The sequence below is a fragment of the Symphalangus syndactylus genome, chromosome 12 (genome assembly GCF_028878055.3).
Source record: "Symphalangus syndactylus isolate Jambi chromosome 12, NHGRI_mSymSyn1-v2.1_pri, whole genome shotgun sequence".
Classification (NCBI taxonomy): domain Eukaryota; kingdom Metazoa; phylum Chordata; class Mammalia; order Primates; family Hylobatidae; genus Symphalangus; species Symphalangus syndactylus.
Genome location: NC_072441.2, coordinates 79,920,809 through 79,945,760, shown reverse-complemented (window position 1 = coordinate 79,945,760; position 24,952 = coordinate 79,920,809). Strand labels below are relative to the sequence as shown.

At 40.2% G+C, this 24,952-nt stretch overlaps 1 protein-coding gene and 1 non-coding gene across 7 annotated transcripts in view; both read right to left on the bottom strand.

The window, feature by feature from the left end:
- Positions 1-24,952, bottom strand: part of SNX27 (sorting nexin 27) — a 106,870-nt gene that overhangs the window by 60,904 nt on the left and 21,014 nt on the right. For all 6 annotated transcript variants that reach the window (XM_063626303.1, XM_063626302.1, XM_063626296.1 and 3 more), the window contains exon 2: positions 14,804-15,035. In XM_063626303.1, coding sequence (XP_063482373.1) covers positions 14,804-15,035 — 232 coding nt within the window. The remainder of the gene's footprint in view (positions 1-14,803; positions 15,036-24,952) is intronic.
- On the bottom strand, positions 24,453-24,559 carry LOC134734965 (U6 spliceosomal RNA). The gene has a single exon (XR_010117832.1). It is a non-coding gene; the product is annotated as a U6 spliceosomal RNA (small nuclear RNA).

Sequence of the window (24,952 nt, the reverse complement as noted above, 5' to 3'; positions counted from 1 at the left end):
GCTTTTAATTTTTTGTTTTGTCATTTAAGTCCTTTATCCATCTGGAACTTATTCCGCTATATAATATGAAGTAGAGTTCCACTGGCATTTCTTTTAAAGCCAAGAATATTTAAAATCAACTTTTAATCAAATTATCCCTAAATAAAAAATATTCTCCATTTACAGAACAATCTGTGGACTTCCAGGTGGTAATTAACCTCCCATTAAATACAGCCAGAAAACTGGACACAATATAGGCAACAACTATTTTCAGACACTGGACAACGGGCAGCTAAGAACTGTGATCCCTGAGAAAAGGGAAGCAAACAAGATGAGCCCTAACATAATCTCAGGTTTCTGCCTAGAGGTAACTCCTAAACTGCAGCTCAGGGAGGGGTACCCAAACAGAGTTTGGCAACTTCACTGAGTTGAATAAACAGAGACTGAAGTTCAAGGAGGCCAAAGCAGCTACAATTTGCAGGACTAAGCATGCAAGAGGGAGCTAAAGCAAGACATAGTTCCAGAAATCTGTATTAAGTTCCCTTGAATTTTGACTGAATAACAATCTAAGGAAAGAACTATTATCAGCCGGGAGCAGTAAATAAACAATTCCCAGAGTTCACACAGGTTATGGAATCATTCAACTTCCCTCCAGCCAGAATAAAGAGACCTCCCTAAATCTGCATGGAATTTAGAAGGGAACTCAAAAAGACCATGCTTTAGGAATGAAGCTAAATTGGTTCTAGAGTAAAAGGTACTCTAAACTACTCAAAAAGAGCTTAAAAACAAAGCTAAAAAGGACCAAAGTGATCTTTAAGTAGCTTAACTGTATGCCAGGAAAAAAAAAAAAAATCCAACACTCTTTAAAGAAATATAACAAAATCACGGGGTGCGGTGGCTCACGCTTGTAATCCCAGCATTTTGGGAGGCCGAGGCAGGCGGATCACGAGGTCAGGAGATCGAGACCATGGTGAAACCCCGTCTCTACTAAAAACACAAAAAATTAGCCAGGCATGGTGGCGGGCGCCTGTAGTCCCAGCTACCCAGAGAGGCTGAGGCAGGAGAATGGCATGAACCCGGGAGGTGGAGCTTGCAGTGAGCCGAGATCGCACCACCGCACTCCAGCCTGGGGGACAGAGCAAGACTCTGTCTCAAAAAAAAAAAAAGAAATACAACAAAATCTAGCACCCAATAACACTGCATTCACAATATACAATATCCAATCAAAAATTACTAGACATATAAAAAAGCATGAAAATTTGACCTATGACCAGGATAAAAATTAGTCAGTAGAAACAGGCTCAGAAATTACCAAGACAAAAGAATCAGTAGACAGGACATTAAGCAGCTATCATGTATTAAGAAGTGGGATTACAAAGTGTATTAAGTGGGATCTTTAAGAGGTAATGGCAAAACTCTCGTGATTAATGTCATTATTGAGGCAGTGGGTTATTTATCTCAGGAGTTTGGGCCCCATTTTCTCTCTGTCTCACATGCACTTCCCCACCAGGGAATGCCTTCCTCCATGTTATAACACAACAAAAAGGCCTGCACCAGATGTGGCCCCTTGATATTAGACTTCCCAGGCTCTAGAACTGTGAGCCAAATAAATCTCTTTTCTTTATAAATTACCTACAATTGGGCCGGGCGCGGTGGCTCAAGCCTGTAATCCCAGCACTTTGGGAGGCCGAGGCAGGCGGATCACGAGGTCAGGAGATCGAGACCATCCAGGGTAACACGGTGAAACCCCGTCTCTACTAAAAATACAAAAAATTAGCCGGGCGTGTTGGCGGGCGCCTGTAGTCCCAGCTACTCGGGAGGCTGAGGCAGGAGAATGGCATGAACCCAGTAGGCGGAGCTTGCAGTGAGCCGAGATCCCACTACCGCACTCCAGCCTGGGGGACAGAGAAAGACTCCGTCTCAAAAAAAAAAAAAAAAAAATTACCTACAATCTGTGTTATTCTATTAAAGCAGCAAAAACAGGCTAAGACAGGCAGTAAATCCTCTCATTCACAGTGCACAGGCAAAGATCCACTTCTTCTGGGGAAGGAGTAAAAGTAAAATACTCTATACCCCTGGGGAGAGGCAGGAAACCATATTAGGCCCAGGTTCCTCCACTGTTACCAAGCAGAGGTCTGCTATAGCTGAGGGAGGCACAGGAAACGCTTTCCCAAGACTAACCACAGATACAAAGCTGAGTTTGGCTGCAGTAAGAAGGAAGGGAAAAAGAATTAGGACACAGAGACACAGATTCTGCCTAAGACTAAGGGTGAACTACACAACATCTACCTCTACCATGAGTCCAGCCCAAGTAAAATGCAAGAGCAGTCTACCAGTAGCAGAGGGGTAAGAATGTAAAGAGAGAACTTGTCTGTGGTACCGGTATGCACAAGTGGCTGAAAGCCTGAGGATAAAACACTGAAAAAAACCCTCTGGGGCCGGCCGGGCACGGTGGCTCACGCCTGTAATCCCAGCACTTTGGGAGGCCAAGATGGCTGGATCACGAGGTCAAAAGATCGAGACTGTCCCGGCCAACATGCTGAAACTCCGTCTCTACTAAAAATACAAAAATTAGCTGGGCGTGGTGGTGTGAGCCTGTAGTCCCAACTACTAGGGAGGATGAGGCAGGAGAATCACTTGAACCCGGGAGGTGGAGGTTGCAGTGAGCCAAGATTGCACCACTGCACTCCAGCCTGGTGACAGAGCAAGACTCCATCTCAAAAAAAAAAAAAAAAACTCTCCAGGCTGGGCACAGTGGCTCTTGTCTATAATCCCAGCACTTTGGGAGGCCAAGGCAGGAGGATCACTTGAATCCAGGATTTTGACACCAGCCTGGGCAAAATAGTGGGACTGTGTCTCTACAAAAAGTAAAAAAAAAATTAGCCAGATGTGATGACGTGTGCTTGTGGTCCCAGCTACTTGGTAGGCTAAAGCAGGAGGAATGCTTAAGCCAGGAAGTCAAGGCTGCAAAAAGCCATTATTGTGCAACTGCACTCCAGTCTGAGTGACAGAAGGAGAGCTTGTCTCAAAAAACAAAAAATAAATAAATTTAAAAACCTCCAGAACTCCAGCCCTCACTCTAAGCACAAGGTAATAGCAACCCATTGCTAGAGAAACTTGAGGCCTATGGCACAGTAAAGGTAATGATAGCTATAACAAAATCCAAGCCCAGCTTAACTGACTAAATTCCCTAACAGAAGAGTATTGCCCATTTCCAAGTTCAAACACTATTTACTTCAGTCATCTCTACTATTATTCCACACACGATGCTTGACATTCAGTTAAGTATTACAGAACAAAAATGCAAACAAACAAACAAACAAAACAGGCTGGGTGTGGTGGCTCACACCTGTAATCCTAGCATTTTGGGAGGCCGAGGCAGGTGATCACCAGAGGTCAGGAGTTCAAGACCAGCCTGACCAAAATGGAGAAACCCTGTCTCTACTAAAAATACAAAATTAGCTGGGCATGGTGGCACATGCCTGTAATTCGAGCTACTCAGGAGGCTGAGGCAGGAGAATTGCTTGAACCTGGGAGGCGGAGGTTGCGGTGGGCCAAGATCGAGCCATTGTACTCCAGCTTGGGCAACAAGAGAAAATCTCCATCTCAAAAAAAAAAAAAAAAAGAAAGAAACCCAACATTATGTCAAGAGATAAAACAGTCTCAGAGATGACCCAGATGTTGAAATTATCGGCAGTATATTATTAGAATAACAATGATTAACAATGTTAAAGATCTCACGCAAAAGGAAAAGGCGGAAAACATGTATGAACAGATACAGAATTTCAGCAGGTGTGAAAATTACAAGCAAATATCAAATGAAAGTGATAGGAATAAAAGGCATGGGCTGGGCGCAGTGGCTCACACCTGTAATTCCAGCACTTTGGGAGGTCGAGGCGGGTGGATCACAACGTCAGGAGTTCGAGACCAGCCTGGCCAATATGGTGAAATGCTGTCTCTACTAAAAAAATACAAAAATTAGCCAGGTGTGGTAGCGGCTGCCTATAGTCCCAGCTACTCGGGAGGCTAAGGCAGGAGAATCGCATGAACTTGGGAGGTGGAGGTTGCAGTGAGCTGAGATCACGCCACTGCACTCCAGCCTAGGTAGGTGACAGAGCAAGGCTCTGTTTGAAAAAAAAAAAAAAAAAAAAAAGGCGTGGTATCAAAGATGAAGAGTTCCTCTAACAGTCTCATCAGCAGACTGGACACAGCTGAGGAAAAAATCAGCAAACTTAATGATAGGTCAATAAAAATTATCTAAAGAGAAAAATAAGAGCTAAAATAGAATAAAACACCCAAAAGCTCTAGGACAGTATGAAACAGTGTAAAACACAGGTAATTAGAACCTCCAGAAAGGCAAGAGAAAAAGAATGGGCTGAAGAAATATCTGAAAACATACTGGCTGATAGTTTTCCAAAAATAATAAAAGATATCAAACCACATATTCCTCAAGCAGGATAAATAAGAAACAACCACCTAGACATGTAAAAATGAAACTCTGAAAACTAAAGATAAGGAGAAAATGCTGCAGGCCAGGTGCAGTGGCTCAGGCCTGTAATCTCAGCGCTTTGGGAGTCTGAGGAAGGAGGATTGCTTGAGGCTGAGAGTGTGAGAACAGCCTGGGGAACATAGCAAGACCCCATCACTACTAAAAATTTTTTAAATTAGGTGGCCAGGTGCAGTGGCCGACACCTGTAATCCCAACATCTTGAGAGGCTGAAGTGGGCAGATCACTTGAGGCCAGAAGTCCGAGGCCAGCCTGACCAACATGGTGAAACCCTGTCTTGAGTAAAAATACAAAAATTAGCTGGGTGTGGTGACGTACACCTGTAGTCCCAGCTACTTGGGAGGCTGAGGCAGAAGAATTGCTTGATCCCGGGAGGTGGAGGTTGCAGCGAGCCAAGATGGTGCTACTGAACTCCAGCCTGGGCGACACAGTGAGACCCTATCTCAAAAAAATAAAATAATAAAATAAAATAAAATATAAAAGTTAGACAGGTACAGTGGCACATTCCTGTAGTTCCAGCTACTCGGAAGGCTGAGTCAGGAGGATCACTTGAGCCCAAGAGGTCAAGGCTGCAGTGGGCTATTATTGCACCATTGCACTCCAGCCTGGATGACTGAGTGAGACCTTGTCTCTGTTTTTTAAAAAGAGAGTAAACTTTGAAGGTAGCCAGAGAGGGCTAAAACAATCCATAGAAAAGACCAAAAAATAAAACAAGCAGGCTTCTCATCAGAAACTATGAAAACCAGAAGACTGGAGTGATTTTTGTTTTAAATCGAGACAGAGTTTAGCTCTGTCTCCCAGGTTGGAGTGGACTGGCATGACCATAGCTCACTGCAGCCTCAACCTTCTGGGTTGAAGTGATCATCCTGCCTCAGCCTCCCAAGTAACTGGGACTACCAGCATTGTGTCACCATGCCCAGCTATTTTTTCATTTTTTGTAGAGACAGAGTCTCAGTATGTTGCCCAAGGTGATCTCAAGCTCCTGGCCTCAAGCAATCTTGTTGCCTCAGCCTCTCAAAATGCTGAGATTACAATGGAGTGATTGTTTTTTTCTTTTGGTACTTTAAAAAAATAAACAAATAAAAAAAAAAAAATCGGCCAGGCACAGTGGCTCACGTCTGTAATCTTAGCACTTTCGGAGGCCAAGGCGGGTGGGTCATGAGGTCAGGAGTTCAAGACCAGCCTGGCCAACATGGTGAAACCCCGTCTCTACTAAAAATACAAAAATTAGCTGGGCGTGGTGGCGGGCGCCTGTAATCCCAGCTACTCGGGAGGCTGAGGCAGAGAATTGCTTGAACCCGGGAGGCAGAGGCTGTAGTGAGCTGAGATCGTGCCACTGAACTCCAGCCTGGGCAACAGAGCAAGACTCTGTCTCAAAAAAAAAAAAAGAAAAGAAAAGAAAAAGAAAAGAAAAAAACAATCCACCCAGAATTCTATACCCTGAAAAAATCTTTCAAACATAAAGGTGAAATGAAGACTTTTTCACATCAACAAAAGCTAAGAGAATTCATTGCCAACAGACCTGCACTATTAATGCAAGAAATATTAATGCAAGTTCTTCAAGCAGAGGGAATCTAATGCCAGACAGAAACTAGATTTACACAAAGGAATAAAGTGCATCAGAAATGGTAAATATGGGCTGGGCATGGTGGCTCACACCTGTAATCCCAGCACTTTGGGAGGCCAAGGTGGGCAGATCACCTGAGGTCAGGAGTTCATGACCAGCTTGGACAACATGGAGAAACCCCGTCTCTACTAAAATTACAAAATTAGCCGGGCGTGGTGGCGCATGCCTGTAATCCCAGCTACTCGGGAGGCTGAGGCAGAAGAATTGCTTGAACCTGGGAGGTGGAGGTTGCAGTGAGCCAAGATCGCGCTATTGCACTCCAGCCTGGGGAAAAAGAGCGAAACTCCGTCTCAAAAAAAAGAAAGAAATGGTAAATATGTGGTCAAATATAAAATAACTCTTTTCTCATGTTTAATCTCTTTAACGCCAGGCGTGATGGCTCATGCCTGTAATCCCAGCACACTTTGGGTGGCCAAGGCTGGAGGATCACTTGAGCTCAGGAGTTCGAGACCAGCCTGGGTAACATGATGAAACCCCATCTCTACCAAAAATACAAAAAATGAGCTGGGCGTGGTGGTGCACACCTGTGGCCACAGCTACTCAGCAGGCTGAGGTGGGAGATCCCTTGAGCCTGGGAGGCAGAGGTTGCAGGGTGCCAAGATTGCATCACTGCATTCCAGCCTGGGTGACAGAGTAAGAGTCCACCTCAAAAAACAAAAACAAAAAACAAAAAATAAAAAAAAAACCAACTCTTTAAAAGGCAATTGTTAAAGCAAAGATAACAATGTATCATTAAGTTTATAACACATATAGAAGTCAATGTATGACAACAACAGCACAAACGATGGCAGGGGGGAAATATACTCTTGTAAGTGTCTTAAGTTATATATATAGTGTGTGTTTGTTTGTGTGTGTGTGTGTATGTGTGTTTGTGTCTGTGTCCAGCCTGGGCAACAGAGAGAAACCTTGACACACACACGTGCACACACACACACACACACACATACACACAAAAGGTTTTATGCAAAGTATCTTCTATAACTACAACGGGGTAAAATTAGAAATCAGTAACAGAGGGAAAGCTAGCAAATTCACAAATTTGTGGGAATTAACATCTGACGGGGGGACAAAATGGCCAATACAAATATATATTATATATTTATATATTATAAAATTAGATATATTAGATATACTTACCTATATACAGTGTTATACTATATATAATATATATACTATATATTATGTGTATACAACTACAAATTCAAATATATAATTTGAAGGTAAATGTTCATAAATTACAGATATATACTGTAAACCAAGAAAAAAACAAATTATACCTAATAAAACAATAGTAGAGATAAAATAGAATCATTTAAAAATTATCAATCCAAAAGAAGGTAGGAAATGAGGAAAAAAATAAATAATGATGCAACGTAGATAGCAAAGAACAAGATAGTAGATTTAGCCTAACTATAGCAATAATTATACTGAAGGTAAGTAGTCTACACATTCCAAATAAAAACATTGCCAGACTGGATAAAAAAACAAGACCCAGCTCTAAGCTTTCTATAAGAAACCCAGTTTAATTATAAATATATAAATAGGTTAAATGGAAAAGATAGCAACGAAAACAATAACCGAAAGAAAGGTGACATGGCTACTAGTGGCTACATGTTAGTAGCTCATATGTTATATGAGAGAAAGACTTCGGAACAAAGAATGTTACCAGGGATAAAGAGAGATAGATATATGACAGATACAGACTTATAATATAAATAATATTAAAGGGATCAATTCATCAAGATATAATATTCATTATACATAAAGAAAAACCTGACAGAACTGAAAACTCCATTTCAACTAGTGCATACACTTCCTGTAGACCAACCCTTCCACTGTAACAACTATAAATTCTGGACAAACTACAAAAACAATTATCTGAGGACTCTGAATTACACACTAAAAGCAGGCAGACCGTGGAGGGGACTCAAAACACGGAGCAATGATGCACAGGGCGGGGTACACTCCTGCATTAAGAGGGCTGTGCCCTGCTTGTGGGCATAAGTTACAAAATAGCACCATTTAAGTAACTAAAACTCAGAAACTGACATCTTTCTGGCTCAAACATACAGGGAAAAGATTCTAGGTAACCATGGCTGCTACCAGAGTGAGTGGAGAATCCAAGACAAGAGAAAACCAGAGAAGGTGATCCTTAATTCTAAGAATAAATACCACATGTATCTCAGACTAATCCCTTCTTGAATGTATACAGACTCAAAGTAGCACAGCAAAGGCTGAAAGAATTAAACTGAGATTTGAAGTTTAACCCACAGAAGGCAACACAGTTTACATCTTATAGCCAGCTAAAACAAAAACATCAATACTCCTCAGAGGAATATTACAGAACCCAGAGTCTCCACAATGTAACATTCATAAATATGCAAGATACAATCCAAAATGACTCAATATACAAAGAACCAGGAGAATATGACTCATTCTCAAGGGAAAAGGCATTTAACAGAAACCAATCCCAAAATGACACAAATGTTCAGACACATAAGGAACAGACCAATGAAACAGAGTAAAAAAGTTCAGAAATAGAACCACACATAGTCAATTGATTTTCCACAATGATGCCAAGATATTTCAATGAGGAAAGAACTTTCTTTTCAACACAAGTTGCTGTGAAACAACTGGATATCCATATAAAAACAAAATCAAAAACAAAACCTTGACCCTGGTCAGGCACAGTGGCTTACACCTGTAATCCCAGCACTTTGGGAGCCCGAGGTGGGTGGATCACCTGAGGCCGGGAGTTTGCGACCAGCCTGGCCAACATGGCAAAACCTCATCTCTACTAAAAATACAAAAATTAGCCAGGTGTGGTGGCACATGCCTGTAATCCCAGCCACTCAGGAGGGCTGAGGCAGGGGAATCGCTTGAACCTGGGAGGCAGAGGCTGCAGTGAGCCAATATTGCGCCACTACACTCCAGCCTAGCTGACGCTCAAAAACAAACAAACAAAAAACCTTGACCTTTACATCACAATATACAAAATAAATAAATAAATAAATAAATAAATCCCTCAAAATGGATCACAGACCTAAACATAAGAGTAAAAACTATGGTACAGCCACTTTGGAAAACAGTTTGGCAGTTCCTCAAAAGGTTAAACCTAAAGAGTTACCGTATGACCCAGCAGTTCCATTCCTAGGTATATATCCAAGAAAAATGAAAACACATTATCTACACAAAAACGTGTACACATATGCTCATAACAGCATTATTCATAATAGTCAAAAGTGGAAAGAACCCAGATGTCCATCAATTGATGAATGGATAAATAAAAGTGGTATATCCATATAATGGAATGTTAAAATGAAGTACTGATGCACGCTACAACTTGAATAAGCCTCAAAAATATTACGCTAAGTGAAAGGAGACAGTTACAAAAAAAAACCATGATTCCATTTCTATGAAATGTCCAGAATACGCAAATCTATAAGACAGAGGATAGATTAGTGCTTTCCTAGAATTGGAGGGGATGGGAGGTTTGGAAAATGATGGCTACAAGGAATGACATTCTTTTTGAGGTGATGAAAATGTTATAAATTTGTTTTATGCTTCAAAAGTGCTAACTTTGAATCGTAAGACATGTAAGAAGTTGAAATCAAGGTCACGTCCTAAAAGTAGAGCAGACTGGATGTTGAGACCTTTTGGGATTACCTAAAACCTTGGGAACTTGAGAAAGGGAATGAAATTACTAATTGTACTTTTATCTATTTTTTTTTTTGAGACGAAGTCTCACTTTGTTGCCCAGACTAGAGTGCAGTGGTGTGATCTCGGCTCACTGCAACCTCTGTGAACACACTAAAAACTAAATTGGCCAGGCGTGGTGGCTCAAGCCTGTAATCTCAGCTCCTTGGGAGGCCAAGGCAGGCAGATTACCTGAGGTCAGGAGTTCAAGACCAGCCTGACCAACATGGAGAAACCCCATCTCTACTAAAAATACAAAATTAGCCAAGCGTGCTGGCACATGCCTGTAATCACAACTACTCGGGAGGCTGAGGCAGGAGAATTGCTTGAACCCGGGAAGCAGAGGTAGCAGTGAGCCAAGATTGCGCTATTGCACTCCAGCCTGAGCAACAAGAGTGAAACTCTGTCTAAAAAAATAAAACAAATAAAAAATTTAAAAAAACCTAAATTGTGCACTTTAGGTGAACTTATGGTATATAAATCATATCTTAATAAAGTTCTTATGGCTGGGTGCAGTGGCTCACACCTGTAATCCCAGCACTTTGGGAGGCCGAGGCAGGCGGATCATGAGGTCAGGAGTTCAAGACCAGCCTGGCCAGCATGGTGAAACCCCATCTCCACTAAAAACACAAAAATTAGCTGGACACAGTGGTATGTGCCTGTAGTCCCAGCTGCTGGGGAGGCTGAGGCAGGAGAATCGCTTGAACCCAGGAGGCGGAGGTTGCAGTGAGCCGAGATCGCACCACTGCATTCCAGCCTGGGTGACAGAGGGAGACTCTGTCTCAAAATAAATAAATAAATAAATAAATAAATAAATAAATGGCCAGGCACGCTTGCTCATGCCTGTAATCCCAGCACTTTGGGGGGCCGAGGCGGGCAGATCACTTGAGGTCAGGAGTTCCAGACCAGCCTGACCAACATGGAGAAACCCTGTCTCTACTAAAAATACAAAATTGTTCAGGTGTGGTGGCACATGCCTGTAATCCCAGCTACTCTGGGAGGCTGAGGCAGGAGAATCACTTGAACCCAGGAGGCAGAGGTTGCAGTGAGCCAAGATCATGCCGTTGCACTCCACCCTGGGCAACAAGAGTGAAATTCCGTCTCAAAAAATAAAATAAAATAAAACAAAAACAAAAAATAGGCCGGGCGTGGCGGCTCACGCCTGTAATCCCAGCACTTTGGGAGGCCGAGGCAGGTGGATCATGAGGTCAGGAGATAGAGACCAACCTGGCTAACACAGTGAAACCCCGTCTCTACTAAAAATACAAAAAAATTAGCTGGACATGGTGGCAGACACTTGCAGTCCCAGCTACTCAGGAGACTGAGGCAGGAGAATGGCGTGAACCTGGGAGGCGGAGCTTGCAGTGAGCCAAGATCGCACCACTGCACTCCAGCCTGGGCGACAGAGCGAGACTCCGTCTCAAAAAACTAATAATAAATAAATAAATAAAGTTCCTACAAAAAAAGATAGCTGAAACTATAAAACTGTTAGAAAACATAACAGATTGGTTTCCTTGGGTTAGGTAGATTTCTTAGAACACAAAAAAGCATTATCCATAAATTTAAAAACTGATAAACGAGACTATACCAAAATTTAAAATTTCTGTTCCTTGAAAGATACTGTTTTAAAAAATGAAAAGGCAAGTCACAAACTCAAATATTTACAAAACATCTGAGTCCTTTTTTTTTTTTTTTTTTTTGAGATGGAGTTTCACTCTTGTTGCCCAGGCTGGAGTGCAATGGCACGATCTCGGCTCACTGCAAGGTCAGCCTCCCGGGTTCAAGTGATTTTTCTGCCTCAGCCTCCCAAGTAGCTGGGATTACAGGCTCCTGCCACCATGCCCGGCTAATTTTTGTATTTTTAGTAGAGACGGGGTTTCACCATATTGGCCAGCCTAGTCTCGAGCTCCTGACCTCAAGTGATCCACCGACTTCAGGTGATCTGCCCACCTCAGCCTCCCAAAGTGCTGGGATTACAGGTGTGAACCACTGCGCCTGGCTTATCTAAGTCCTTTTTCAAACTACTGGAAAATATATCATATATATATCTGATATATATATGATACATACATATATATATATCTGATATATATATGATACATACATATATATCTCTGATATATATGATACATACATATATATACATATATTATATATATATATATATATATATATCTGATAAAGGACTTGTAGAGCCAGAATGTATAAAGAACCCCTACAACAAAATAGTAAGACAAACAACCCAATTTTTTAAACGGGCAAAAGAGTTAAACAGCTACTTCATCAATAAAGATACATGAATGGCCATTAAGCACACAAAAAGCAGCTCATCATCATGAGTCATTATGTAAATGCAAATTAAAACCACAGTAAGATATCACTATGTCCATGAGAATGGCTAGAATGAAAAAGACTGAAAATATCAAGAGGTTATGGAACCACTGGAACTCTCCACTGCATATGAGAATGTAAAAATGAAATAGCCACTTTGGAAAACTGTTCGGCAGTTTTTTATAAGGTTAAACTTACACATACCCTGCAATTCCACTTCTTGGTATATACTCAAGAGCAATGAAGACATATGTCTACATAAAGACCTGTACATTTAATATTATTTCATGGCAGCTTTAGAAATACTAGTCCAAAACTGGAAGCAACCCACATGTGCATGAACAATGAAAGGATGAACAAACTGTAGTAAATCTATACAATTTGGACTACTACTCAGCAATTAAAAAGGGACAAATATTTGGTATAAATAACAATGTATGCCAATCTTAAGGACTATACTAACTGAACAAAGCCAGATACAAGAGAGTACAAATGGTATGATTCCATTTATTTGACATTCTGGAAAATGTAAAATATGGTGACAGTAAGCTGATCCGTGGTTGACAAGGGCAGTGGTAAGGGGTGAGGACTAACTGTAAAGGGCATGAGGGAACTTTTGAGGGTATGAAAATGTTCTGGCCGGGCGCGGTGGCTCACACTTGTAATCCCAGCACCTTGGGAGGCCGAGGCGGGCGGATCACGAGGTCAGGAGATCGAGACCACGGTGAAACCCCGTCTCTACTAAAAATACAAAAAAAAATTAGCCGGACGCGGTGGCTGGCGCCTGTAGTCCCAGCTACTCGGAGAGGCTGAGGCGGGAGAATGGCGTGAACCCGGGAGGCGGAGCTTGCAGTGAGCCGAGATTGCGCCACTGCACTCCAGCCTGGGTGACAGAGCGAGACTCCGTCTCAAAAAAAATAAATAAATAAATAAATAAAAGAAAAAAAAAAAAGAAAATGTTCTAAATCTTCATTGTGGTGGTGGTGGTTATAAGACTATGTACATTTGTCAAAACTTGTAAAAGTGGAGACTTAACATGGATGAATGTTAATATAGGTAAACTATGTTCAATAAAGTTGATTTTTAAAGTACAATTAGTGGGCTAGTCACAGTGGCTCATACCTGTAATCCCAGCACTTTGGGAGGCTGAGGCGGGTGGATTACCTGAGGTCAGGAGTTCGAGACTAGCCTGGCCAACATGGTGAAACACCATCTCTACTAAAAATACAAAACAGCAGGGCGTGGTGGCGTGCACCTGTAATACCAGCTACTTGGGAGGCTGAGGCAGAATTGTTTGAACCCGGGAGGCAGAGATTGCAGTGAGCCAAGATCACACCACTGTACTCTAGGCTGGGGGACAGAGTAAGACTTCGTCTCAAAAAATATATATAATAAAAATAAAAATAAACAAAGGTACAATTGGTAGTATCATTCCTTTTCTCAAGTTTCCAAGGTTTTAGGTAATTCCCAAAAGGTCTCAACATCCAGTCTGCTCTACTTTTAGGATGTGACCTTGATTTCAACTTCTTACATGCCTTATGACTCAAAGTTAGCACTTATGAAGCAAAAAACTCTAAATTCTGTGTGTGGTTCTAAGACTACAGAAGTCCATGCTGAAATAAAACCTATATGCCATCATCTACAACTAATTACAGATGCAACCAAGCGTTATTTGATCCTCTGCAACTTTTTTAGCTTCCTTGCTTTTCTTATCTCTTCACTAAAAAGAATTTACCATAAATGTTTAGTAGCTCATTCCTATGCAGAGGATAAATCTCAGTTTTAGAGACTAACTTTAGTCAACTGTTAAGCTTTAAACACCTGTAGTCTGTTTGCCAGCATCTAACAGAACCCACTGCATTTTCTACTAAGAATAATGAACATTTCTCATTATATCAACACTCCACAAATAATTAAAGGCAAATAAAGCATATTGCAACCAAAAGAAAAATTAAGTAGACTGAGCTATCAGTGGCAATTAGGCTTTGAAGAACAAACAAAGGCATTCAGCAAAGGGGCTAGCACACATCACTAAAAATTTAAGATGGGCTTTCCTGCATAACTACAACAGCAACAGATTAGAAATGTGTGAAACAGCTCATGGGAATTGCATTCAGGAAACTCGTGGGAAAAACCACAGTTAATCATTCACATGGGATATCTCCAAAGAAAATGAAAAAGAACATGATGTGGAAAGAAGAGTAGAGACATCTAAGTTCTGAAATGGGCGAACCTCTCTATTACCCAAATATCTTGAAGGACACCATCCTTTTAAATTAATCTTGCCTTATAGCACCACAGAATCAACAGTAAATAAGAAACTACTATTAGCAAAGAGATACGGCAACCAACAAAAGAACAAACAAAAAAAAACTAAACAAACGAAAACTCACACGTTTACAACAAACCAGAATGCAAACTTGAAACTATCTAAAAATAAAATGGAATTATACTCAAGCTGAGTAGGACTCTTTTCCATTACTGTAGTTCACCCCCTGCAATAAATCAGGGTCAGTGTCTTTTATTTATGTGTGAACTCATCCTCCTGGTAGACAAACTGACCTAGGTTGCAGTCTTTTATCTACCACTATAATAGTTTCATAATTATAAGACTAGGGGAAATAAAGCTAGATGTTTGAGGATCGAGTTGGGCTGACACTCACCACAAACTTCTCACCATTCTGCTCCACATGTTTGTATCTGGGGACCGATATGGGCACTGCTTGCTTTTCTGTGTAATCATAAAATGATTGTCCCAACGAGTCGTCACTGGGATCTAGGTTATCTGCCTCATGAGGAGGTACAGATAACACTGTCAAGATCAATTCCTTCTCGCCTGCTCGAATCAGGTCCACCACCTGCTTGTGTGTCGCCCCCTCAACATTCACGTGGTTCCTAAGGGGAAAAAGGGAAAAAGACAATCCCATAAACCAGAAGGGTCCAAACACCTTGTAGCTCCACCCTCCTGCCCCCACTCCAGAGTCACACGGTATGAACCATGAAGTTAAAAGATTAATTTGCTTCCAGAAAAGTTGTTTATGTTTTAACAGTTTCTAACGTGAAAAACTTTGTGAACTTACGGCGGAGGAAAAAATGGAAAGAGGTGAGAAGACCTCCCCTTCCTCTATACTAATATCCCACACATAGCCTCAGGAAAGCACATGGAAAGAGGCTGAAGCTGAGGAGGAAACAAAGCTTTTTCAGTCAAACAGTCCAATTTCCTCATTCTAACTAAGCATGTATACAATTCAATCAAAGTGGCTTTTGACAGCCCTGCCACTTAAATTGTACTTTGTCCTTTTTAAACCTCACAGGAATTCTGTTAAAAGAACCTTCACAAAATACATTCTCTTAATTTGTAAATAGAGACTCAAAAAAAGTTATGACTGAAGATAATTCCTTTACATTTACATCCAATTTCTCTCCATATCTCAAATCAGTCAACTTAATTTTCCTTTATGCCAAGTTTCATTACTTTGGGAGCTAAATGGTATTACTCTTCACATACACTAGTTTCCAATTCAATTAACCTTTTGGGATTCCATCAACTTTTTTCCTGCTCTATGCTATCTCATTTAGAGTCCTGTATAATCAGTCCAAACTAAAAAATATACACCTATAATTATACAGTCAGCCTACTAATTTTCCTTCCTGTTTTGCTGTGTACAAACGGCTGAAATAAGGCAAACAAAGTACAAGGTTTAGATGAAGTATTTTGTCAAGAAAGATGCTGAGTCTCACAAAACTCACTCAGCAAACCAAACTACCTTCCAGAATGCTGATCCAGCTGCTCTCTCAGCAAAAACCACTGGGCAGCAGGCCTGGAGGTTCCCTCCCATGGCTATCCCAAGAGAGGTAGGAAATACACACCTGACCTCTAATCAATTTAACATTTAAAGCTTATCTACCCTTTAGAGTTAAATTCTTTTTCAGTCCTGTTCCAAACCATTAGGGATTTTCCTTCCTGAAAAATGATACTAAGTTTAGTAACAAGCCTTCCATAAACTTTTCAGTCACTGAAATTGTCTCTGTCAGAGTCTGATATCTGAAATATCCATTTATATAAACAGAACAGTCAGGAGATCCCCCAGCTAGCCTCTTGGGATTTAATTTAGGGTTTAACAATCTAGCCAGTAAATTCAGCACTCCTGACATTTCACATCCTACAAGTCTAACTTACATACAAAAAAATCAGTAATTTTACGATAAGCTAGCTACAGAAAAAAATAAAGAGCCCCTTTCACTGACAGAAACTTGGGCTTTATATTCATTCAGTCAGACTTGTGATCAAAAAACATGATCGGGGCCGGGCGCGGTGGCTCAAACCTGTAATCCCAGCACTTTGGGAGGGCGAGGCGGGCGGATCACAAGGTCAGGAGATCGAGACCATCCTGGCTAACGTGGTGAAACCCCGTCTCTACTAAAAATACAAAAAATTAGCCGGGCATGGTGGCGGGCACCTGTAGTCCCAGCTACTCGGGAGGCTGAGGCAGGGGAATGGCATGAACCCGGGAGGCAGAGCTTGCAGTGAGCCGAGATCACGCCACTGCACTCTGCACTCCAGCCTGGGGGACAGAGCAAGACTCTGTCTCGAAAAAAAAAAAAAAAAAATCAACTCTGATCATACACCAGCACGGTAAAATGGAAAGAAAATGGGCTTTGGAGCTAGTTACAGGAGTTTAAATCCTGATCCTGCCTATTAGTACCAGAATTGGTCTTGACTGAGTTTTTAACCTTTCTTAGCCTTGCTTTCCACATCTGTAAATGGAGACAATAAGTTCCTAACAGAGCTGCTGTGAAGATTAATGTAATAAAACATGTAGAACAATTCCTAAACATTTATATCAGAAGGTTGAAGAAGTAAAGAGGTACTATGTATATGGATTTTCATTAAAGAAGAAATGGAAATCTTAAGTAAGGAACTGGCAAAAGATTTTATCTAAGTATTTGGCCTTACTAGTTCTGAGGAAATTGATGGTATAAGAAAAAAATGAAAAAGCAAGTTTAGAAATCACCATACAATCTTATAAAACCCTAGGAACCTTAGCTAACTCATGAATATCTTTTTTTTTTTTTTTTTTTTTTTAACACAGTGGCAAAAGCTGACACCTTAAAGACTGGCCAAAATACCAATATCTTGGATACAGGCTGGGCACAGTGTGGCTCACACCTGTAATCCCAGCACTTTAGGAGGCCAAGGCAGGTGGATCACTTGAGTTCAGGAGTTTGAGACCAGCCTGGGCAACATGGTGAAACCCCGTCTCTATACAAAATATACGAAAAGATTAGCGAGGCCTGGTGGCACGTGCCTATAGTCCCAGCTATTTGGGAGGCTGAGCTGGGAAGATCACCTGAGCCTGGGAGTTCAAGGCTGCAGTGAGCTAGATCATGCCACTGCACTCCAGCCTGGGTTACAGAAGAAGATCCTGTTTTTTAAAAAGTGAAATAAAATAAAATTTAAATACCAAAACAAAATTTCTGTTAATGCAATCAATTTTATGAAATGCACATTTGTGAAAAATAAAAACTGATGCTCAAATCTTACTTTTCGGTTCCCTAATTTTTTTTTCCTTTAAAGAATTTTTTATCTAGGGCACTCTGTTGGTAGACTTGGGAGTCACTGGATCTACAAAATTTGTATGTAAAATTCTTTTTATGTGCCTATTATGCATTTTTTTCTGGGGAGTTTCCCTAGTTTTCATCAGCTTCAAAAAGGAGTATATGAACTCCAAAAAGATTCAGAACTATTGCTTTCAATACACACCTCCAACCATTCAGTTTTCAAATCAAAATACACTGTTCCTTGAGTCACTCACAAAAATAAACCCTGAAAATCGTCAGAGAAACTTAAGTAGACTTATACCAAGAGCAGTCAGGGAGCAAGGGAGCTCACTGAGGTTTCACTTCTTTATTAGTAAGACCAAGTTTCAGACTGACTATAATTCCAAAAACCTCTTTTAAAAAAAGACAGGAAAAAACTTCCAGTGTCATATTCTAAACAGACTTGCTAATATTTATCTGGTTCAACTCTAGAAGGAATACTATACATTCCACGACTAACTACAAAGTGGAAATTCCTTCATTCTTCAGAGAATGAAATAAGGTCAGTAAAAACCCCAGGATGTCTGATTTGAAAAAGGGCCCTCCATCCTCAGGAATTAAGAGGTCTTCACAGTCACAAAAATGTTATGTAATTTTTTACAAGAAGGCTACTATACCAGACTCAAATTCGGTGTGGCCCAATACTTTGTACAATTCTGAAGACATAAATTAATGCAAAATATAAATTCTTCAGTAAGGAGAAACTTTCAGCAGTACAGACTTCAGGTTCAAAGTATGGGTTTGGGAGACAAACAGACTTGTGTTTGAATACGAATTGTGCTGTTTAACGGATGAGCCCTGAAGTAAATTACTTTATCTCATTAAATCTCAATTTTCTAATCCATAAAATGGGATTAATATCATTGGCTAATGGAGTTGTTGTGAAAATTAAAATGAGATGAAGCTCTAGAACATGGTAACTACTCAATAAATGGTAGCTATTTGTGTTATAGTATTTATATCAATTGGGCAAGCAGGTTGGTAGTATTTTCACCTCCTTGATGATACAAACCTTTTCTACCAGCAATTTCCCTTGCCTTTCAATTCTGTCTTTGTAACATAATCTAGCTGGAATTCATTTGAAAATAAATAATTAAGCTCTCAACCAATGATAATGGGGTTCACAGATAGCCAGCTTCACAAGACCACTGGATCAGTGAAGCACTAATTCTCTTATCACACAAAAGTACTGACTGCCCAGTAGGATCTACCAATATATACTGCTTTTATACAGAAAGGCAGCAGCTTAAATACATCATCAAAAATGTCTAACACATATGCGATTAAGCAAATACAACAAAATGTAATTATAGAATCTAGGTGATAGGTATACAGGTATTCACTGTACGATTCTTTCAATTTTTCTGTAGGTTTGAAACTTCATAATAAAATGAAGGAAAAAATTAAGGGGGCCAAAAATTCCAATAATCCACAAATAAGATGAAAATTTTGTTTAGTTATGCAGATGATATCTAATTTATTTTATGTCTCTGGCATTGTAAAGATACACTTGATAATTTTAATAAAATATTTACTTTTACATAAGACCAACATTTGGCCCCAATACAGAGGCCTTAAGCTAGCTAATGGGAGCGGCTTCAAATAAGACTTCTATTCAACCAAAGTTGGCCAGCTAGGGAAATTGCAAAGCTAACACAAACATTCCCAAAAGCAGGAGAAAAAGCTGTAGTCAGGATTTGTATACCACTTGTGAAGGAAGCTATACACAATGAAAACTAGGTATAAATGGAAATATGACAAACCCAATCACTATATATACCACAGCAAAAAACCATTCTACATAGTAAGCAAAATACTATTTTGACCCCCTGTGACATGCACGAAAGTAATAAAAAAGTAATTAGTCTCTCAGAGGCAGCCCATTAAAAATAGATAATAAATTCCTATAACTGCAAGTGCTAAGACATACATTTCAATTTTGTAAATGGCTATATGTCTACACAATGGCTACATGTCTATAAGAATGGCTAAAACAGAGAGGCAATACCAAGTTTTGCCAAAGATTTGGATGGAACAAGTGCCATTCTTATATACAGCTGATAAGTGCATAAAACAAAAACAATCTAGCAGTTTCTCATAATGTTAAACATACATTTACTACAAGACCCAGCAATTCCACTCCTAGGTATTATCCAAGAGAAAAAAAAGAAAACACATCTACACAAACAACTGTAGTTGAATGTTCACTGCAGCTTTATTCAAAATAGTACATAACTAAAAACAACCCAACGTCTATCAAAAAGCAAATGGATAAACAAGTTATGGCATATTCATAAAGTGGAGTATCACACCAATAAAAGGAAAAAGGAATAAAAAGGAAAAACTACTCATATCCCCAACAACATAGATAAATCTCAAAAATACACTCAGGGGGAGGAAAGTGAGACAGAAAAGAATCTGACTGATTTGACTCCATTTATTTGAAGTTCTGGAATAGGCAAAACTATTCTTTAGTGGTAGAAATCAAATCACTTGTTGTCTGGAGGGGAGGGGATAGTACTGAATGCAAAGGGGTACAAAGAAACTTTCTTACATATCATGCCTGTAATCCCAGCACTTTGGGAGGCAGAGGCCGGGGGTATCACTTGAGCTCAGGAGTTTGAGACCAGCCTGGGCAACATGGCAAAACCCCGTCTCTACAAAAAATACAAAAAATTAGCTGGGCATCCTGAAGCAGGCCTGCAGTCCCGGCTACTTGGGGACTGAGGTAGGAGGATTGCTTGTACCTGGGGGTCAAGGCTGCAGTGAGCCAAGATCTCACTGCCACACTCCAGCCTAGGTAACAAAGTGAGACTGTGTCAGGAAAAAAAAAAAAAAAAGTGATGGAACTATGTCTTGACTGGTGTGGTGGTTAAATGGATGTATACTTTTGCCAAAACTCAAACTCTACACTTCATATGTGTGCATTTGACTGTATGTTAATTACGCCTCAGTAAAGTTTACTGGCCAGGCGCGGTGGCTCAAGCCTGTAATCCCAGTACTTTGGGAGGTCGAGGTGGGCAGATCACGAGGTCAGGAGATCGAGACCATCTTGGCTAACACGGTGAAACCCCGTCTCTACTAAAAATACAAAAAAATTAGCCGGGCGTAGTGGCGGGCGCCTGTAGTCCCAGCTACTAGGGAGGCTGAGGCAGAAGAATGGTGTGAACCCAGGAGGTGGAGCTTGCAGTGAGCCGAGATTGCGCCACTGCACTCCAGCCTGGGCAACAGAGCCAGACTCCGTCTCAAAAAAAATGAAAAATAAAAATAAATAAAATAAAAATAATTATTATATAATATCCACATCTGTGAGTGTGAAATAGGAGTCCACCATCTGGGTGAAAAGCATAACCCCTATTCTACTTTTAGATTACTCTGAATGTTTTGCTATTGTGAATAAATTTGTTAAATATCTAGTAGATCAATCTGTACATACCTGCAGCATAAAACTGCTTAAATAAAATACATGCTTTTTCCTTCGCCTCCCGTATCTTGTGGAAAATAAGCTAAACTTTGGCTATTTCCAAGTCTTACAAGGTTATTTCATGGAAATAATGAAAAGAAAATTAAGCCACAGCTAGTTTACCCCTACTTCTGCTTTGGCTTGTCTTAATCTCCTATAAACAACAGGACACATATTTCAAACCTAGTATAGTTAAAACCTCAGCAACGTGGCCGGGCGCAGTGGCTCATGCCTGTAATCCCAGCACTTTGGGAGGCTGAGGCGAGCAGATCAGAAGGTCAGGAGTTCAAGACCAGCCTGGCCAACATGGTGAAACCCCGTCTCTACTAAAAATACAAAAATTAGCCGGGCATGGTGGCGCATGCCCGTAATCCTAGCTACTTGGAAGCCTGAGGCAGGAGAATCGCTTGAAACTGGAAGGCAGAGATTGCAGCGAGCCGAGATCGCACCACTGTGCTCCAGCCTGGGCAACGAGAGCAAAACTCCGTCTCAAAAAAAAAAAACAACCTCTGCAACAAATTATAAAGTTAAGTCAGATAACGGCAGCATCTCTCAAGTTTATCAAAGCCATAATGTAAGGGACAAAAGTTAAATTCGCCAAACACTGCAAAAATACCATTATAGTACATTACAAATATAATTCAGATTCTTTTTCTTAGGAGGCCTAGATTTCACTTGTTAGATTTTTAAGGGTCAGGCACAGTGGCTGACACCTATAATCCCAACACTTTGGGAGGCCGCAGTGGGAGGATCACTTGAGCCCAGGAGTTCAAGACAGCCTGAGCAACATGGTGGGACTCTGCCTCTACAAAAAATATTTTAAAAATTAGCTGGGCCTGGTGGTACACACGTATTGTCCCAGCTACCTGAGAGGATTGCTTGAACCCAGGAGGCAGAGGTGGCAGTGAGCTGAGATTGCGCCACTGCACTCCAGCCTGGGTGACAGAGGAGACCCTGTCTCAAGGAAAAAAAAAATTTAAGCATTTAAGATTGTAAAGCATTTTCTTCTGACCAAGTATTTGAAAAGTAATTTGTTCAGCCAAATAATATCCAACATTAGAGAAACCTTTAAAGACACTGAAGTACATCAAACATATGGACTATAAACATCTTAAAAATATTTATGAAAACTATATGCAAACATAGAAAAGTTCTTATGTTAAATGCAAAAACGAAGATTACAAATTGTTTATATTTTAGCCCATAAGGCACATTATGTAAAATACAAAAATAGTTGAGTTAGGGTGACTGGAACTATGTTTAAAACTTTAACACAGCTATTATATCATCTCCTCAATTATACAGAGCTTTGTAAATGAACTCCCTACCTTCTCCACAACATATCTTCTTTAAAATTAGGACATCTCTGAAGTTGAAGGAAAAAAGACCCCTGGCATATGAGAAGAGAGACATTTCCTTTGACTTTTCACTGGTTCACTGCTTAGTTGTTCAGTACAACTGTACTAGAAACTACACTGTAAAGACAAGGAACTACTCTAACAAAATGTAAAGGTCTGTCCTTTCTAATTTTTGCAGTTAAATCATCTGACTGGTTCAGTTTGTCTCCTTTTCATCTAACTCTGCCTCCTTGCTATCTTACTTAGGCAAACAAGTTGAAGAATATTCTTGTTTTTGAGACGGAGTCTCACTCTGTCACCCAGGCTAGAGTGCAGTGGCATGATCTCGGCTCACTGCCAGCTCCGCCTCCCGGGTTCACGCCATTCTCTCACCTCAGCCTCCTGAGTAGCTGGGACTACAGGCACCTGCCACCAAACCCAGCTAATTTTTTGTATTTTTAGTAGAGACGGAGTTTCACCATGTTAGCCAGGATGGTCTCGATCTCCTGACCTCGTGATCCACCTGCCTCGGCCTCCCGAAGTACTGGGATTACAGGCGTGAGCCACCGTGCCCGGCCAAAGAATATTCTTATTGACTAATTGTATAAGCAATCATACCATACTTTGCCCTTAAACTCTTGAGATATAAGATTAGACATGTGTAAGCAATGAATGCAGCCAAAATAGGTGAAGCTTGAACAGATCTAAACAAAATTTCCATTCTGGATCACTAAATATCAAAGACATTTGGAATGTTGTTTTAGAAATAATATTTTGCACCTCACATCTTAGAGCATCTTATTTATTGATGTATGATAAAAGCACAACAAGAGAAAGTAAATGGCCAAAGTTTTCCAAAATGCTTGCATTTTCTAATAAATAGTAAAACCTGGTCAACAACTTTTAAAATAAAAAATTATTATCTTAATTATTTGTAATATCAACTTTTATCATCTAGAATATGAGATGGTTTTATAAATAGGTAAAATCCTTTGGAAAGTAATTTCACTGGCAATATGCATCTAAAGATATAAAAATGGTCATAATATTTTAACTAATAATTGTATTACTGAGAATTTATCTTAAGGCAATGACCAAAATATGAGCTTCGTAAGGGCAAAAATTTTACAATGGTATGCAGAACACTCTTAAGCATTTCTTGTAAGAATAAATGAAATAATCCCAAACACAAAAAAGTTTTTTGTTTTTTGTTTTTTTTTTTTGAGACAAAGTCTCGCTCTGTCGCCCAGGCTGGAGTGCAGCGGTGCAATCTCGGCTCACTACAACCTTCGCCTCCTGGGTTCAAGCGATTCTCCTGCCTCAGCCTCCTGAGTAGCTGGGATTACAGGTGCACGCCACTATGCCCTGCTAATTTTTGTATTTTCAGTAGAGACAGGGCTTCACCACGTTGGTCAGGCTGGCCTCACAAAAAAAAAAAAAAAAAAAAAAAAAAAAAATATATATATGGAACAGTGGCCGGGCACATTGGCTCATGCCTGTAATCCCAGCACTTGGGGAGGCTGAGGCAGGCGGATCACCTGAGGTCAGGAGTTCGAGGCCAGGCCTGGCCAACATGGTAAAACCCTGTCTCTACCAAAAATACAAAAAATTAGCCGGGCATGGTGGCATGCACATGTAGACCCTCAGGAGGCTGAGGTGGGAGAATCGCTTGAACCCAGGAAGCAGAGGCTGCAGTGAGCTGAGATTGCCCCACTGCACTCCAGCCTGGGCAACAGAGTGAGACTCTGTCTCTGAAAAAAAAAAAATATATATACACACATATATACACACACATATATACAAACATATATATACATATATGCACATATACATATGTGTATATACATATATATGCACATATACATATATATGTATATGTGTATATATGTATATGTGTATATATGTGTGTGTATATATATGGAACACTTCACGAATTTACGTATGATCCTTCCACAGGGGCCACGCTAATCTTCTCTGTATCGTTCTAATTTTACTATATGGGCTGCTGAAGCAAGCGCCTAAACACAAAAAAGCTAAGCACAAACATATCCATTATTATTTAGGTTGTTTCCAAATTTGCTTTTATAAAAAGCCAATAGGGGGATGAAAATCTAAGAAAATTGTAGTACAATAATTTAATAAACTAGAAAGCAATCATGTAAAATTATAAACATAAAGAACAAATTAATCTAGAAATGTTTGAGCCAATGCTGCCTAAAAGTGGATTACAAAAATACAAATCTACAAAACTTCTAAAAGATAATACAGGAGAAAATCTAGGGGGTTGGCAATGAGATCTCAGCTACAACACCAAAAAGCATGATCCATGAAGGAAAAAAATTGCAAAGTTGAACTTTATTAAAATTGAAAACTTCTGCTCTGCAAGAGACACTGTTAAGTGAATGAAAAAA